The sequence below is a fragment of the Leucoraja erinacea genome, chromosome 41 (assembly GCF_028641065.1).
Source record: "Leucoraja erinacea ecotype New England chromosome 41, Leri_hhj_1, whole genome shotgun sequence".
In the NCBI taxonomy this organism is placed as follows: Eukaryota; Metazoa; Chordata; class Chondrichthyes; order Rajiformes; family Rajidae; genus Leucoraja; species Leucoraja erinaceus.
In genome coordinates, this window is record NC_073417.1 from 1,810,168 (window position 1) to 1,828,783 (window position 18,616).

Here is an 18,616-nt window from a genome sequence, read left to right on the forward strand (position 1 = left end):
CCGAGTTTAAAAAAAATCAAACTCATGGTAAGCACGGAGAATGAACGTAGCGGGTATGTCGGAGCTCGGGGACGTCTCTTAGCGCTAACGGCAGGTACTCGGGAAGACTCGCTAACGGCAGGTAAGCTCGTGAAGACTCGTGAAGATTTTTCAACATGTTGAAAAATGCCCACGACAGCCCCGAGTACCGACGGGCGGCCATTACCGTAAATCTCCGAGGGCAAACACGGGAGAACTCTTGGAATGAACTCGTACCGTGGGACAGGGGTTTTACTCCAGCTTTTTCTTCGCAGCAAGTAGCACTTAGTTTCAGTTTGAGTTTAGTTTATTGTCATGTGTACCGAGGTACAGTGAAAAGCTTTTGTTGCGTGCTAACCAGTCAGCGGAAAGACAAGACATGATTACAATCGAGCCATTTACAGTGTACAGATACATGATGAAGGGAAATACGGAAATACTACTCAGTGCAAGAGAGTTACTGGTGGTGATTATCACAAGTCATCACAACACAACAATTACATTTTATCCTTGCCGTAGAACAAAGTTCAGTTTTAGTTTAGCTTTTAGAGATATAACATGAAAACAGAACCTTCGACCAACAAAGTCTACACCAACCAGCGATCACTCTGTACAGACTCACAGAAGTTAATTAACCTACAAACACGTACGTCTTTGGGGGAGTTTGGGAGGAAACCGGAGCACCCGGAGAACGTGCAAACTCCGTACAGACAGCACCCGTGGTCCGGATTGAGCACGGGGCTCTGGCGCTGTGAGGCAATGACTCTACCGCTGCACCACCGTGTTTGTCATGTTTATCAGGTACCTGGTAGGAGAGGTCAGGTCCCCAGGTGTACGATACTTATAAAACCTTCCCCGACATCTGATCACTCTCCTCCTTCCCAATCCAAAGATCAGAAGACTAATACCCCATGGTCAGGTTTGAACCCGGGTCCCTGGCGCTTTAAAACGGCAACTCTGTCGCTACGCCACCGTGCCGCCCTTAGACTGAGAAAATAAATAGTCAACGAGGCTATGTTAAATATGCAACGTTGTTCTTCCTGACTTGAGTTTTGGTCATAAGTTCATGTTCATAAACGATAGGAGCAGAGTTGGAACATTTGGCCCATCCAGTCTACTCCGCCATTCAATCATGGCTGATCTCAACAAAATCGTCAACAAAATAGAGAGAGTACAGAGGAGATTTACTAGAATGTTGCCTGGGTTTCAACAACTAAGTTACAGAGAAAGGTTGAATGCTAGGTCTTTATTCTCTGGAGCGCAGAAGGTTAAGGGGGGACTTGATAGAGGTCTTTAAAATGATGAGAGAGATAGACAGAGTTGATGTGGATAAGCTTTTCCCTTTGAGAATAGGGAAGATTCAAACAAGAGGACATGACGAATTAAGGGACAGAAGTTTAGGGGTAACATGAGGGGGAACATCTTTACTCAGAGAGTGGTAGCGGTGTGGAATGAGCTTCCAGTGGAAGTGGTGGAGGCAGGTTCATTGGTATCATTTAAAAATAAATTGGATAGGCATATGGATGAGAAGGGAATGGAGGGTTATGGTATGAGTGCAGGCAGGTGGGACTAAGGGAAAAAATTTGTTCGGCACGGACTTGTAGAGCCGAGATGGCCTGTTTCCGTGCTGTAATTGTTATATGGTTGTTATATGGTTATATCTATCTCTCCCTCCTGTTTAAGAAAGAACTGCAGATGCTGGAAAAATCGAAGGTGGACAAAAAATGCTGGATTAACTCAGCGGGTGAGGCAACATCTATGGAGAGAAGGAATTGGTGATGTTTCAGGTTGAGACCCTTGTTCAGACTGAAAGAGGGGTCTCGACCCGAAATACCGCCTATTCCTTCTCTCCGTAGATGCTGCCTCACCGCTGAGTTACTCCAATATCTCTCCCTCCTAACCCCATTCTCTGCCTTCTCCCCATAACTCCTGACATCTATACTAATCAAGAATCTATCTTATCTCCGCCTTAAAAATATGAATGAATGAATGAATAAAAGCCCTGTTCCACTGTACGAGTTCATTCAAGAGTTCTCCCGAGTTTGCCCTGATTCGAACTCGTAGATTTACGGCAAAGGCAGCTCGTAGGTACTCTGGGCTCTCTGAACCTGTTGAAAAATCTTCACGAGTCTTCACGAGCTTACCACGTTTCCCAAGCACCTACCGTTAGCGTTACGAGCTGCTAAAAGACGTCCCCGAGCTCCAACGTACCCGCTATGTACATTCTACGTGCTTACCACGAGTTTTTTTTAACTCGGGAGAGCTCTTGAATGGACTCGTACAGTGGGACAGGGCTACAAGTTTATTGGCCAAGTATTCACATACAAGGAATTTGCCTTGGTGCTCCACCCGCAGGTGACAACATGACACGCAGCGACAGTTAGGAATGACACATAAAACATTAAGCGTTAATGTTTAATGGTTAATATCCTTTGACTTGGCCTCCACAGCCGTCTGTGGCAATGAATTCCACAGATTCACCGCCCGTCTTGTTTGCAAACAGAGACAGGAACGGCAGATTATAACACATTTTGTTGCAGTGCAAACAGGTGGAAGCGTGCCAACTCTGGGTGTTGTCAGTGGCTGAGCATCACATGCACTGCAGTCTGCACTCAGAGCGAGGTGCAAAGCAAGTGACACATCCGGAATATAGCACCAGCAACTCGACTTGCTCTTTAAGTCAGTCTGAGTCACAAACACAAACAGATGCTTTTGTTTCCTCTCACAGCCTCGCCTCGCCGGCAAATCTTTCAGCAGAACTGCCAAGATATTTGGTAAATTAGCACTTGTTTAAGAAGGAACTGCAGATGCCGAAAAGATCAAAGGTAGACAAAAAATGCTGGAGAATCTCAGCGGGCGAGGCAGCATCTATGGAGCGAAGGAAATAGGCGACGTTTCGGGTTGAGACCTGAAGGGTCACCTATTCCTTCGCTCCATAGATGCTGCCTCACCCGCTGAGATTCTCCAGAATTTGTTATCTACCTTCGATTTTTCTTCGAAGGGTCTCGACCCGAAACGTCACCTATTCCTTCGTTCCATAGATGCTGCCTCACCTGCTGAGTTTCCCAAGCATTTTTATCCACCTTCGATTTTTCTTCGAAGGGTCTCGACCCGAAACGTCGCCTATTCCTGCACTCCATAGATGCTGCCTCACCCGCTGAGTTTCTCCAGCATTTTTATCCACCTTCTGGCAAATTAGCACTTATTTTTATATCAGGAACGGTAATCCCGCCCGTTGAATACACATCTTTAGGGGGCGGCATGGTTGCGCAGCGGTAGCGGTGCTGCCTGACCGCGCCAGAGGCCCGCGTTCAATCCTGACTACGGGTGCTGTCGAGTTTAGTTCATTGTCACATGCACCGGCCGAGGTACAGTGAAAAGCTCTTTGTTGCGTGCTGACCAGCCTGATCTGTCAGAACTGAGTCTGTATGTTCTCCCCGTGACCTGCGTGGGTTTTCTCCGAGATCTTCGGTTTCCTCCCACACTCCAAAGACGTGCAGGTTTGTAGGTTAATTGGGTTGGTGTAAATGTAAATTGTCCCTCATGTGTGTTGCATAGTGTTAGTGTGCGGGGGTCGCTGGCCAGTACAGACTCGGTGGGCCGAAGGGCCTGTTTCCAACCTATATCTCTAAACTAAACTAAATTATCGCTGATCTTTATATCGGGAAGACAATCCCACCCATTGAATACACATCGTTAGTTTGCGATATATCTGGATGACTTGGATGTGGACAGGTTTGTACATTTGCAGGTGACACCAAGATTGTTGGTGTCAAGAACTCTGAGACTTTAGTGCTGCAGCGTGGAGCACAGGCCCTTCAGCCCACCGAGCCCGTGCCGACCATCGATCACCCCGTACACTAGTTATATCCTACACACACCAGGGACAATTTACGCATTTTACCGAAGCCAATTAACCTACAAACCCACATGTCTTAGGCGTGTGGGCGGAAACCGAAACACCCGGAGAAAACCCACAAGGTCACAGGGAGAACATGCAAACTCTGCACAGACAGTCAGGATTGAACCCGGCTTTCTGGTGCTGTGAGGCAGTAACTCTACCGCTGTGCCACCTCTCAGGAATATTGTCAAAGTTATGGGGAGAAAGCAGGAGAATGCGGTTGAGAGGGAGAGATAGATCAGCCATGATTGCGAATGACACTAAGCTGGGAGGCAGTGTTAGCTGTGTGGAGGATGCCAGGAGGCTGCAAGGTGACTTGGATAGGCTGGGTGAGTGGGCAAATGCATGGCAGATGCAGTATAATGTGGATAAATGTGAGGTTATCCACTTTGGTGGCAAAAACAGGAAAGTAGATTATTATCTGAATGATGGCCGATTAGGAAAGGGGGAGATGCAACGAGACCTGGGTGTCATGGTACACCAGTCATTAAATGTAGGCATGCAGGTGCTGCAGGCAGTGAAGAAAGCGAATGGTATGTTAGCATTCATAGCAAAAGGATTTGAGTATAGGAGCAGGGAGGTTCTACTGCAGTTGTACAGGGTCTTGGTGAGACCACACCTGGAGTATTGTGTACAGTTTTGGTCTCCAAATCTGAGGAAAGACATTCTTACCATAGAGGGAGTACAGAGAAGGTTCACCAGACTGATTCCTGGGATGTCAGGACTTTCATATGAAGAAAGACTGGATAGATTCGGTTTGTACTCGCTAGAATTTAGAAGATTGAGGGGGGATCTTATAGAAACTTACAAAATTCTTAAGGGTTTGGACAGGCTAGATGCAGGAAGATTTTTCCCGATGTTGGGGAAGTCCAGAACAAGGGGTCATAGTTTAAGGATAAGGGGGAAATCTTTTAGGACCGAGATGAGGAAAACTTTTTTCACACAGAGAGTGTTGAATCTCTGGAACTCTCTGCCGCAGAAGGTAGTTGAGGCCAGTTCACAGTTCATTGGCTATATTTAAGAAGGAGTTAGATGTGGCCCTTGTGGCTAAAGGGATCAGAGGGTATGGAGAGAAGGCAGGAACAGGATACTGAGTTGGATGATCAGCCATGATCATATTGAATGGCGGTGCAGGCTCGAAGGGCCGAATGGCCTGCTCCTGCATCTATTTTCTATGTTTCTATGTCTATGTTTCTATGATTGAATGGCGGAGTAGACTCGATGGGCCAAATGGCTTAATTCTGCTCCTATCACTTATGAACTTGTGAACTTATAAATGCCCCTCTGTAAATAGTCCCTGGTGTGTAGAGGGAGTGGGTGAGAAAGTGGGATAACTGAGAACTAGTGTGTGAACTGGTGATGGATGGTTGGCATGGACTCGGTGGGCCTAAGGACCTGTGTCCACGCTGTATCTCTGAACTAAACCAAACATTCACTGCAGCAGGGGTTGGTAACCTTGTTCTGCATGGGAGCCAGGACCCATGTTTGTGAGCGGATGGCGGGCCACATCTATCGCCATAGTTAATAAACGGAAGTCATAAATAATACATACTAACTAAATTAGTAATTATTAATAAAACATACTAATAATACATACATTAGTAATAATACATACTAACTAGTGTGACACTTGGTGTTGTTTTTCACATTCGGTTTCATGTGTTTTTCAATTAGTTTTCTGCAGGTCCCAGGTTGCCTGCGAGCCCCGGGACTAATTGAAACAAAACCCGCCTGCGGGCCGGATGATTTTGGGTTAGGGGCCGGATTCGGCCCGTGGGCCGTAGGTTGCCAACCCCTTGTCTACACCGTTGCGTCATTGTATTTGCATCTCATGATGGTATTGTCTTCGCAGATGTGAACAGCTGGCTATTGACGTTTGGGTTTCAACTCCACAATGTTATTCCTGGTTTTCCTGTACCCAGGCAGGGTCTGGAAGAACCTTCGTATGAACTTGTAAGGAGTCAGGAATGGGATGATGTTCCGGTAAGATTCAATTATTCCAAGATACTTTATTGCCAATTACACATCTTGTTTTATTTTTGCATACAACCCGGTAAAATCATACAGCAGATTTCACCTAGGCAGTTCAGTTTCAGTTTAGTTTGTTGTCACGTGTACCGAGGTACAGTGAAAAGCTTTTGTTGCGTGCTAACCAGTCAGCGGAAAGGCAACACATGATTACAATTGAGCCGTCCGCAGTGTACAGATACATGATAAGGGAATAACGTTTAGTGCAACGTCAAGACAGCAAAGTCCGATCAAAGATAGACCGAGGGTCACCAATGAGGTAGATAGTAGTTCAGCACTGCTCTCTGGTTGTGGTAGGATGGTTCAGTTGCCTGATAACAGCCGGGATGAAACTGTACCCAAACCGAGCTGTGTTGCATCCCGATAAAATGCTTTCTACGGTGCATCTGTAGAAGTTGGTGAGAGTTGTCGGGGACATGCTGAACTTCCTGAGCCTTGTAAGGAAGTAGAGGTGTTGGTGTGCATTGTTGGTCGTTGCTTCAATGTGGGTGGTCCAGGAGATGGTGTTGGTGATATCGACTCCTGGCAATGTGAAGTTTACAACCTTCTCTACTTCAGCGCCATCAATGCAGACTGGGGCATGTGAACCACTTCACTTCCTGAAGCCCATCACTGTCTCCTTTGTCTTGTTGACATTGAGAGAAAGATTGTTGTCTCGGCACCAGGACCCCAGGTTCTCCATCTCCGTCTCAGCATTATTTGTTATCCGGCCCACAATGGCGGCGTCTTCTGCAAATTTGTAAATGGAATTAGATTCGTACAGTCGTGGGTATACAAGGAGTAAAGAAGGGACTGAGAACACACCCTTACAGAGCACCAGAGATGTTGTAGAGGATGGTTTGGCCCCTCTCCTGATGTTGGGGGAGTCCAGAACCAGGGGCCACAGTTTAAGAATAAGGAGTAAGCCGTTTAGAACGGAGACGAGGAAACATTTTTTCTCACAGAGAGTTGTGAGTCTGTGGAATTCTCTGCCTCAGTGGGAGGTGGAGGCTGGTTCTCTGGATGCTTTCAAGAGAGAGCTAGATAGGGCTCTTAAAGATAGCGGAGTCAGGGGATATGGGGAGAAGGCAGGAACGGGGATACTGATTGGGGATGATCAGCCGTGATCACATAGAATGGCGGTGCTGGCTCGAAGGGCCGAATGGCCTACTCCTGCACCTATTGTCTATTGTCTCTCCTCACTAATTGGGGTCTGTTGGTCAGGAAGTCGAGGATCCAGTTGCAGAGACGAATACTGACACCAAGTCCTGCATGTTTGGTGATGATGGTGTTTGAGGCAGAGCTGCCGTCTATGAATAGGAGGAGTCTGATGTGGGTGACTCTCTTATCCAGGTGTTCTAGGGATGAGCGTAGGGCCAAGCCGATGGCATGGGCACAAGTGTCTCCCAAGTTTCTGGTGTCGACAAAGTTATAACAAACTGCTGAGTACACTTATATTCATGCAGGCCGAGTCCCTCGTTGTACATTTGCCCTGAAACGTAGAAAATATGTGCCTTTAGGCTATTTGGCCGTTCTAGTCACTTTACCCTTCTATTATCATCTGTCATCCCCAATCAGTACCCCGTTCCTGCCTTCTCCCCTGACTCTCCGTCTGATAAGACCTATCTAGAAACGTAGAAAATCCTGAGAACCGGAGGCCCACTGAGGCATTCCACAGACTCCCTCTCTGTGAGAAAAAGCACCGCCATTCTAAATGTAATCTTAAACGCCCCTGGTTCTGGACTCCCCCACACCGGGAACAATTAGTACCAAGCCCTTTCATAGAAATTCTCCCCCTTCGGCCCTTCCCCTGACTCCATTCAATATATTTATCAGTAACCCTATCTAGCTCTCTCTTGAAAGAATCCAGAATAAACCGGCCTCCACCGCCCCTCTGAGGTTCCAGAGAGAGAATTCCACAGATCTCGGTTTTAAAGGACCACTTCTCCCTCTGTGAGACTTCCTCAACAAAAATCTTTGCCTTGTCTCCATTCTAAATGGCTATAAGATCCCCTCTCCTCCTAAATTCTAGAGAGTTAAAAAGTCTATGGACAGTCCCTGGTTCTGGGACCTTCTCTGCCCCAACATGGCAAGAATGGAACATGTTTCAAAACTGTACCTACTCCAGTGTGTCCACCAAGAACAACTGCAGTAGAACCTCCCTGCTCCTTTACTCAAATCCTGTCGCTATGAATGCTAACATACCATGAGCTTTCTTCACTGCCTGCTGCACCTGCATGCCTACTTTCGAGGACTGGTGTACCATGACACCCAGGTCTGCTCATCTTAGTCGGCCACCATTTAGATAATACTCCAGACTGCATAACCTCACACTTATCCACATTATACTGCATCTGCCAAACATTTGCCCACTCACCCAGCCTGTCCAAGTCACCTTGCAGTCTCCTAGCATCCTCCTAGCTAACACAGCTTCCCGCCATCCGCAAACTTGGAGATATTGCCTTCAATTTCCCTCATCCAAACCTATTTTAAATAGCTGGGGTCCCAGCACTGAGCCTTGCGGTACCCCACTCCCTCAATAGTTTACTCCCACTCTTTGCAGGACCTGTTTACTCTTTGCAAATCTTATATGTTTCAATGAGATATCCCCTCATCCTTCTAAACTCCAGAGTGTACAAGCCCAGCCGCTCCATTCTCTCAGCAAATGACAGTCCCGCCATCCCGGGAATTTACCTTCTAAACCTACGCTGCACTCCCTCAATAGCAAGAATGTCCTTCCTCAAATTAGGGGACCAAAACATCCCGGGAATTAACCTTTGTCTCAACCTAAAACGTCACCCATTCCTTCTCTCCAGAGATGCTGCCTGTCCCGCTGAATTACTGCAGCATTTTTGTGTGTGTGTGTGTGTGGTGGACACCGGTGTCCGCAGTTCCTTAAACCTGCCTTTGTGTTTGTTTCTAGTATGTGTCTGGAGTGCAGCAAATGGTGGCAAGACAGGCCAAGGCCTTCATCGGTCTGGGGAAGATGCCGGACGTGCAGATGGGTCGACACCAGGCCTCGTGCGGGAAGCCTTGGCTCTGGTTTGGCACGGTCAAGTCTTTGGTGGGCAAGGGGGTGATGCTGGCCATTAGCCAGGGCAAGGTGACCACCAGCGTGCTGAACATCGCCAACGAGGACTGCGTCAAGGTGGCGGCAGTGCTGAACGGCGCCTACTACCTGGACAACGTGCACTACACCGTCGGGGGCAGGGACACCCACCACTTCATCAAGACCACCTCGCCCGAGATCGACCTGGGCTCGCTGCGGCTGACCAGCGGCCGCAAGGCGCTGGACAACGGCATCAACATCACCGTTTCGCAGTCGACCGCCGTGCTGAGCGGCAGGACGCGGCGGTTCACCGACGTGGAGATGCAGTACAACGCCCTGTCCCTCCAGGTCCGCTACGGCACCACGCTAGACGAGGAGCGGGCCCGCCTGCTGGAGCGCGCCCGGCAACGAGCGCTGACCAACGCCTGGAACCGCGAGCAGCAGCGGGTGCGGGACGGCGAGGAAGGGATGCGCCTGTGGACGGAGGGGGAGAAGAGGCAGCTGCTGAGCGCCGCCAGGGTTCAAGGCTACGACGGGTACTATGTACTCTCTGTGGAACAGTACCCAGAACTGGCAGACAGTGTGAACAACATCCAGTTCCTAAGACAGAACGAGATCGGAAAGAGGTAACACACAGGCCAGTTGGTGGCTGCCAAAGAGAGACAAACTCAACACGTTTGTTCATTATATTTCCCCGGGGAGAACAGAGTGATTAGTTTTTCGCTGCCGTTTGTTACTTGTTTAGTTTCACTAAGGAGACTGGGACAGCACAAACCTCCCGTCTGCTGTCCCCTATCAATCTGTAGCACAAGTTTGTTCCTTCCTGGAGCCGATGGACTTGGTGGACAATCTGTTCCCCACCTAGCCGCAATCTACGAAAGGGGATGAAAGATGGCCGGTGTGAACAAAGACTCCTGAATCACCCTTGAGCGTTTCGGCAGCTGTATCGAAAAATCGGGAGCTGTCAGCTGCTCGAAAAATAATCACAAATTGTTTACGGCTGATCGCCAGATCCAAGGTTGGACTAACATATGTATAAAAAAAACACACACACACAAAACGCAAAACAATTTTATACTTGGCCAAACCTATCGACTATTTTCTGTTGCTTTATGATACAGCATATTAAACACTAGAAAATGTCCAAATGCGGAAAGTAACTGTATACAGTAAACTGCGTTTTTTGCTTACCCAGAAAATAGTCTAATCTTTCCTCATGTTAAGTTGATCCAGTGTCGGAGAGAGGGAGGGAGAGAGAGAGAGAGAGAGAACGACACTTGCTATTGACCGCACTGTGGCAGCAGAGGAAGGGGTCATCTCTCTCCCCTCGAGCGGGCTGCTCTGTACGAGGACACTTTCAGCAGAGTAGCAGTGTGACTCTGTAACAGCCAGGACAACAACACAACGCTGGTGGATTTGCCTTGCGAGCTGCCACGATGTACAGGATCCTTCTACCCGCTAATCGAAACAATAAAAAAAACAATTTCCATTTTTTTTGGTACAGTATGTTGAGACCAGTACCTTATGGAGTTTTTATATGAATTCCACTTCACTGTTCATCAGATACTAGTCTCCGAAGATGTTAATTTATGTAAAGTGTTTCAAAAGGAGTTTATACTTGAAAATAAAATCTTTAAAATATACGCTGGTGCCTTCTTTCTCTACGGATGGACAATAGACAATAGGTGCAGGAGTAGGCCATTCGGCCCTTCGAGCCAGCACCGCCATTCAATGTGATCATGGCTGATAGACATAGAAACATAGAAATTAGGTGCAGGAGTAGGCCATTCGGCCCTTCGAGCCTACACCGCCATTCAATATGATCATGGCTGATCATCCAACTCAGTATCCCGTACCTGCCTTCTCTCCATACCCTCTGATCCCCTTGGCCACAAGGGCCACATCTAACTCCCTCTTAAATATAGCCAATGAACTGGCTTCAACTACCCTCTGTGGCAGAGAGTTCCAGAGATTCACCACTCTCTGTGTGAAAAAAGTTCTCCTCATCTCGGTTCTAAAGGATTTCCCCTTTATCCTTAAGCTGTGACCCCTTGTCCTGCATTCCCCAACATCGGGAACAATCTTCCTGCATCTAGCCTGTCCAACCCCTTAAGAATTTTGATCATCCCCAATCAGTACCCCGTTCCTGCCTTCTCCCCATATCCCCTGACTCTGCTATCTTTAATAGGCCTTTCTCACGGGGCGACTTGACGCAATATGTAGCCAGAGTGAAGTGGTCGTGGTCTAGCACGATATCACACGATATAACGGGGGGTAGACAAAGAGTTCCCACGGTACTCTGCATTTCTGTTATTTGTGCGAGTGACTTTCCCGTTAAATCTTGAATGACCATTGTAAACTGTCAAGTGTAATTAAATCATCACGTGGCACAAATGATGTCACTTTTTTTTCCCACACACTATAAATATCCTCCCTTGGTTTGAATAGGCTCATTTGGAGACATGCCTGTACTACTGCCGTGACTTTACTGCAGGAAGATGCCACATTACTTAGGAGAGAGGGGGAGAGAGTCAGAGAGAGAGAGGCACAGAGGCAGTGTGATGTACTTCAGGGTGACTGGCGGAAGAGCGCTCATGACCTTGGTCTATCTGTGTGTGTGGGAGCGAAGAGAGACTAAGCAGAATACATCGGTCTTATCGTGTGTGGGGGGAGAAAGAGAGAGGTGGGGGAGGGGAACAAAGAGAGAGGTGGGGGAGGAGGAGAAAGAGAGAGTGGTGGGGGAGGGGAGAAAGAGAGAGGTGGGGGGGGGGAAAGAGAGAGGGGGGGGGGGGGAGAGAGAGAAATGAGGGGAGACGTATATTCACACACAAAGCAGAGTTTTACTGTGTAAGTGGGAGACACAGATGGACTGAGCACAGTCCCTCGGTCTTACTGTGTGTGGGAGAGGGGGAGAAAGAGACATACACTCACAGAGGCAGAGTCTCTCAGCCTGTGTGAGAGGGAGGGAGGGAGGGAGGGAGAGAGAGAGAGGCACACACAAGGTGGATGTGAAATCTCACCTGCCTGTTTCAGTGACAGACACCCGCCGCCAGTAAATGAAGACACCCCCATCTGTCTCCCCCTCCTCTCCCTCGACTCCCCCACCTTTCCCTCCCAACTCCAGTCCCGTCCCGACCCCCTGGGAAACTGAAGGGAGCAACAATTAACTGCTGCCTGCCCGCTGAGTTAAAGAGTTCCCACGGTAGTAAGACGATGTTAGTTGCGCCCAAGTTTAAATTTCCAACGTGTGTTTCAGAGTAAAGAGTCAGCGCAGAATCCTTGATAATCAAAAACTGTCTGAATCAGCAAGTTAGACACAAAATGCTGGAGTAACTCAGCGGGCCAAGCAGCATCTCTGGAGGAAAAGGAATAGATTCCATTTTTGGTCGGGACCCTTCTTCGGGATGATTGTAGGGGGGAACTGGAAGCAAGAAAAGACCGGGACAAATCAGGGCCAACAACAGATGACCTCAGCAGGGTATTTTGAAGAGGGGTCCCGACCCGAAATGTCGCCTAACCCTTTCCTCCAGAGATGCTGCCTGACCCACTGAGTCACTCCAACACTTTATGTCTATATTTGGTTCCTTGATAGGCCAATTGTTGGTTAGGGATAGTGTGATCCCAAGAGGGGACCATCGTTGCAAACCTTGGACTGGTTAACCAACATTTACTGCATGGGGGAGGGGGGAGGGGGGGGGGGGTGGGCAGGAGGGGGTGGGCGAGGGAGAGAGAGAGTGTAAGTTACCTAAAATCAAATAATTCAATGTTCATAGTGAACACAGACACAAAATGTTGGAGTAACTCAATGGGTCAGGCAACATCTCTGGAGAAAATGAACAGGTGGCGTTTGTGTCTATCTTCGGTAAAAACCAGCATCCGCAGTTCCTTCCTGCACAATGGATCTCAGTGTCAAGTCTCTGACTCCCGTTGGCAGGCCATTCGGCCCACAGCCCGCCCAGCGATGACTAACCCATGTCACAGGGGGATGGTGTGAAGGCGGAGTTAGACAGAGCTTGATTAATGTTACGGTTGGGGAATGGGCCATAATATGGCCAGGGAAACGCTGTTATTCGTGACGCCCCCTCTGCCCTTTCCCAGCTGTTCTCAATCGCACCCCTGGCCACACAAACATTTATACTTTAAGAAGGAATACACGGAACATTTAAACTCAGAACGCTTCTAACAGAGTGAGCCATGTGAGCACTTTGATCATTCTCCTTGTATTTGCATTTGACAAAATAGTCGGAAAAAAATGTTTAAAAGTGTTCATACCTTTTGCTATGCCTAATTGGCCCTTACCTCTGCGAAAATAGTCTGATATTCGGAGGTGAAATTTCACCAACAATAATTGATTCTATGATTAATTGACTAATAATTGACTCTATTAGCGGAAAGATGCAATTCTGATCTAATATTATAAGTGCCTCTGTCTTTGGAAGCAACACCAACAATTTATTAAATCTGACTACATGCGGCACAGTGGTAGAGTTGCTGCCTCACAGCCCCAGAGACCGGGGTTCGATCCTGACCATGGGTGCACTGGTTTCCTCTCACACTCCAGAGATTACAGGTTTGTAAGTTAATCGGCTTCGGTAACATTGTAAAATTGTCCCTGGAGTGTATAAGAATAGGTGGTCTGCGCGGATTCGGTGGGCCGAAGGGCCTGTTTCCGCGCTATATCTCTAAAACCTGAAGTTAGGTAATGTCTAAAGGAACTGCAGATGCTGGTTAATATGCACAAAAGGACACAAAATGTTGGTGTAACTCAGCAGGTAAGTCAGATCTGGGAAGAAAAACATACAAAGCTGGAGTAAGTCAGCGGGTCAGGCAGCATCTCTGGAGAAAAAGTATAGGTGGTGATTCGAATCGGAACCCTTCTTCAGACATCCTAATCGGAATTGAGTCTGAAGATGTGTCTCGTCCCGAAACATCACCTATTTTTCTCCAGAGATGCTGCTTGACTCGCTGAGTTACTCCAGCTTTTTGCGTCTGTCTTCGTTTTAAACCAGCATGTGCAGTTCACTCCTTTACACGGGTCTCTGGAGAACATTGATTGGTAGCGTTCCGGACCCTGCTTCGGAAAGGCATCGATCGCTGGTCGGCGAGGACTCCGAGCTGTATCTCTCAAAGAAGTACATGTGAAAAATTTCTCACGGACCATAAAAATGCGGGACCTTACAGTAAAGTCCCTTTTAAAGATTATAGTTATTTTCTTGAATCTCATTAACATAACTCATGAATAAGTTGATGTCGGATGCAATTATGCGGATGCAAATCTTTATTTTTTAAATTCAATCCCACAGAAGACAATATTTACTCACCTTCTGTCCCCTCTGTCCAGCTTCCGGGTTCACCGTTCGCAGGAGTTCCCACGGTACACGCAAGAGTCAGTACGGATATCGCACTGGCCACTACGTGGATGTAATGTTGCAATGTTCAACCACAAGTGTACAAGTCGCTCTTGGAGAAATTCAAGCTTGTTTGAATTTTCTCCCGAGTCACCAAGTTACACGAGTACCTGCCGTTAGCGCCACGGTGGTCCACGGTGGTCCCCGAATGCCGTACGGTTATCGCAAGAGGTTCCCACGATGTTCAACTCTGGTTAACTCTTGCGTCAAGAAAGGGGTTTAACGGCAGGTAATCGTGTAACTTGGTGACTCGGGAGAAAATTCACCAAGCAAGCTTGAATTTCTCCAAGAGTGACTTGTACACTTGTGGTTGAGCGTTGCAACATTATATGCACATAGTGGCCAGTGCGATATCAGTGCGATATACATAATAACTGTTGCGGTTACCGTGGGAACTCCTGCAAACGGTGAACCCGGAAGCTGGACAGAGGGGACAGAAGGTGAGTAAAAAAGGTGGTCTCAATATCACCAATGGAACATGTGTCCATTGAGGACGTCCCACCTCATTGTCATTGTTGGAGAATCTTTTTAACAGGAACACTTGCAGAGATGGCTCCCAGAAAAGCTCAAAGAAAGGGGGTAAAGCATGTCAGAAAGGTTTTAGCCATGCAGGAGAATGAGGAGGAGACGCAGCAAGAGAGACAGGTGGAGAGGCAACAGGAGAGGCAACAGATAACACTGCCTGTGGGCTCCTTGGAGCAGGGAGAGGGTGAGCAAGGTGGATTTCGGATTGCCTCCCCAGTAGCCGTTGTAGGAATAGACTCTACAGACGCTTATATAAAGGAAAGATGGCAGAAGGTGAGGCCATATAACTTCACCAGGAAACAAGAGGGGGAACTTGTAGAATGGTACCGATTTAACGAGATTCTCTACGATAAATCCAGAGAGGATTATAGAAACAGGGAGAGAAAACGGAACCTGCTGGAGACGAAGGCTGCGGAGTATCCCGGGTGCTCATGTGAGTACATATAACGATATATTAGTTCATCAACAGGAGAACCATTTAATGTTATCCAAGATTTAAAAACATACAATGCTATAGATGTAAAAGTGCTGTTTTTGCAGTTAACTTAAACTTTTCCTGTCTGTGCCCTGCAGCTGCAAAGTAAAAAAGTCGCAGACAGCTTTTACACCCTCTGTGTTTGAAGTTGGAATCATGTCTCTATAAGAGCCATAAAAATAATTATGCATGAGGGCAGGCAATTCTCACTTGTAATATTTGTATTAAAAAAGGCCATCTGTATTTACAAACTTGTGCTAAGGTATCCAAGAAGCACAAGAAATAGCAGATTAAATGCTGAGGGCAGGCTCTTAGAAACAGGCCTCTATTTACTGTCCAGAACTTTTAATATAACAGAATACATCCAATGCTTGAAGTTCTATTTAATTCCACCACTCTACTGTAATGCAGATGACCAACTCATGCAATGGTTCACTAATCAGAGGACCATCTATGGAAAGGTCACCGCACTTGGGACCAAAACAGGGTTAGCCGGCAGCGCACTGACAGAGAGGAATAGGTGGATCGAGAAGAAGTGGCGGTTCCTATCGGGGCATATTGTGCGTGTAGTGACCAGGACTAGCGCACCCAAGGTACTTTGATCACAACAAATTTTTGAGGTCATGAGGCTCTGGACACTATGTCTAAATGGTTTTATGTGATTCCTACAGGAACAAGACATCATTGGGCATTCGTCCGATGATCCTGTGGAAGGGACTTCCACGCCGAGGCCATCCACCAGGCAACAGCACCGCAGTAGGCACATTTCCAGCATCGACCTCACCACACCCGGAGGTGCTAAAGAAGGGACAGATGGAAACAGCATTAAAACTGTGAGTCTATAAACTTGATGCTTATTAGACAATGCACCCACCCAGCATTTTGCTGTTTTTTATATTTGCACTGTGAATTTTCAGCTCATTAATACTGTTCGAGACGGTATTAAATTGTTGGTGGAAGGACGCCTGAGACCGAACAGCTTTACGCAGAGGGCAGTAGACTTCTGTCAAGCTATTATGGAAGAAGAAATAAATGAAGGACAATGGGATTTTGTATGGAATATGATCAATGGGGCAATCACTGTGCGAAATAAAAAGGTATGGATCTATTCGTAATCATCTTCCCTTCATTCAGCGTTTCTGTTAAAACTCTTTAGTTCTCACATCGTAAAGCAACATAGTGTTAATGTCTGGTGTTGTCTGTGCAGTTTGAGTATAGAAGTTGGGATGTAATGTTAAAATTGTACAAGGCATTGGTGAGGCCAATTCTGGAGTATGGTGTACAATTTTGGTCGCCTAATTATAGGAAGGATGTCAACAAAATAGAGAGAGTACAGAGGAGATTTACTAGAATGTTGCCTGGGTTTCAACAACTAAGTTACAGACAAAGGTTGAACAAGTTAGGGCTTTATTCTTTGGAGCGCAGAAGGTTAAGGGGGGACTTGATAGAGGTCTTTAAAATGATGAGAGGGATAGACAGAGTTGACGTGGATAAGCTTTTCCCACTGAGAGTAGGGAAGATTCAAACAAGAGGACAAGACATGAGAATCAATGGACTGAAGTTTAGGAGTAACATCAGGGGGAACTTCTTTACTCAGAGAGTGGTGGCTGTGTGGAATGAGCTTCCAGTGAAGGTGGTGGAGGCAGGTTCGTTTTTATCATTTAAAAATAAATTGGATAGTTATATGGACGGGAAAGGAATGGAGGGTTATGGTCTGAGCACAGGTATATGGGACTAGGGGAGATTATGTGTTTGGCACGGACTAGAAGGGTCGAGATGGCCTGTTTCCGTGCTGTAATTGTTATATGGTTATATGGTTTATATGGTTAATGGAAGCACGTGCACCTGAGGCGCATCATCCACTGGTTCCTCAGCCTCGCCCGCCTCACTTCTATCACCAGGTATTAACAAATATATGTGCGCTTCCCAAGCTTAATTCATAATCTGTCTTCTTTTTATGCATTGACTAATACATCACTCTGATCCGAAAGTATACAGATAGGACATATGGATTGCCGCATGCAATGGGAGCACATCCACCATTCCGTGCTGAACAGGGTAAACAATTGTGTTTTGTGGGATTGAATGTAAAAAATAAAGATTTGCATCCGCATATGGACAACAACTTATTCATGAGTTATGTTCATGAGATTCAAGAAAAGAACTCTAATCTTGAAAAAGGGACTTTACTGAAAGGTCCCGCAATTTTATGGTCCGTGAGAAAATTTTCACGTGTACTTCTTCATTTCCTTCTAGAGACACTCACCATCACCACTGATGTCTACAGAGCAGCAGCCTGCTAGAAATCCACCTTTGCCTTTTGTTTACGGAGAGGGCCGTGCACAAACACCATTACAAGAAGGGGCAGATTGTTTCGCTGACGTCAGTGACTCCAGTTAAACCTCGGACGGACGTTGAGAATTATTTATGTGGTGTTTAATTAACCGTTTGAGTTTTAGTTTATTTTAGTTGTTGGCCACTCAACATTTGGTGTGACATCTAGAGCCCTTTATAAATGTCTGTATGTTAATATGTGTGTCTTTTCCTCTTGGGCATTACTTTGTTTCTGTTGGTGGCTCCACATTTTATGATAGCCTGAAGTGTGATAAAGCTTTTACCTCAGCAGTTTGATTGTCAGTGCTTGTTTACCTCATTGTTAAATAAATATATTTTTTACTATCAGCTTGATGTCTGCAATTCTTCATTAACACATCACTACAAGATGAAGTGTTCAAGAAGGAACTGCAGATGCTGGAAGATCGAAGGTACACAAAAATGCTGGGGAAACTCAGCGGGTGCAGCAGCATCTATGGAGCGAAGGAAATAGGTGACGTTTTGGGCCAAAACCCTTCTTCAGACTGATGGGGGGTGGGGGGGGAGAAGGAAGGAAAAGGGGAGGAGGAGGAGCCCGAGGGCGGGCAGATGGGAGGGTGGGAGGAGACAGCTCGAGGGTTAAGGAAGGGGAGGAGACAGCAAGGGCTAGCAAAATTGGGAGAATTCAACGTTCATGCCATCCGGACGCAAGCAACCCAGGCGGAATATGAGGTGCTGTTCCTCCAATTTCCGCTGTTGCTCACTCTGGCAATGGAGGAGACCCAGGACAGAGAGGTCGGATTGGGAATGGGAGGGGGAGTTGAAGTGCTGAGCCACCGGGAGGTCAGGTTGGTTATTGCGGACTGAGCGGAGGTGTTCGGCGAAACGATCGCCCAACCTCCGCTTAGTCTCCCCGATGT

At 47.0% G+C, this 18,616-nt stretch overlaps 1 protein-coding gene and 1 long non-coding RNA gene across 2 annotated transcripts in view; both read left to right on the forward strand.

Annotated features, from left to right (window-relative positions):
• Positions 1-10,614, forward strand: part of LOC129714803 (teneurin-3-like) — a 282,436-nt gene extending 271,822 nt beyond the window's left edge. Inside the window, 2 exon segments of the mRNA XM_055664649.1 lie at positions 5,772-5,902; positions 8,850-10,614. Of these exon segments, the coding sequence (XP_055520624.1) occupies positions 5,772-5,902; positions 8,850-9,605 (887 nt within the window). The 3' untranslated portion in view covers positions 9,606-10,614.
• Positions 10,615-15,470: 4,856 nt separating this feature from the next.
• LOC129714802 (uncharacterized) lies at positions 15,471-18,103 on the forward strand. The gene is made up of 3 exons (XR_008726392.1): positions 15,471-16,216; positions 16,301-16,480; positions 17,640-18,103. It is a non-coding gene; the product is annotated as an uncharacterized LOC129714802 (long non-coding RNA).
• The last annotated feature ends 513 nt before the right edge of the window (positions 18,104-18,616 follow it).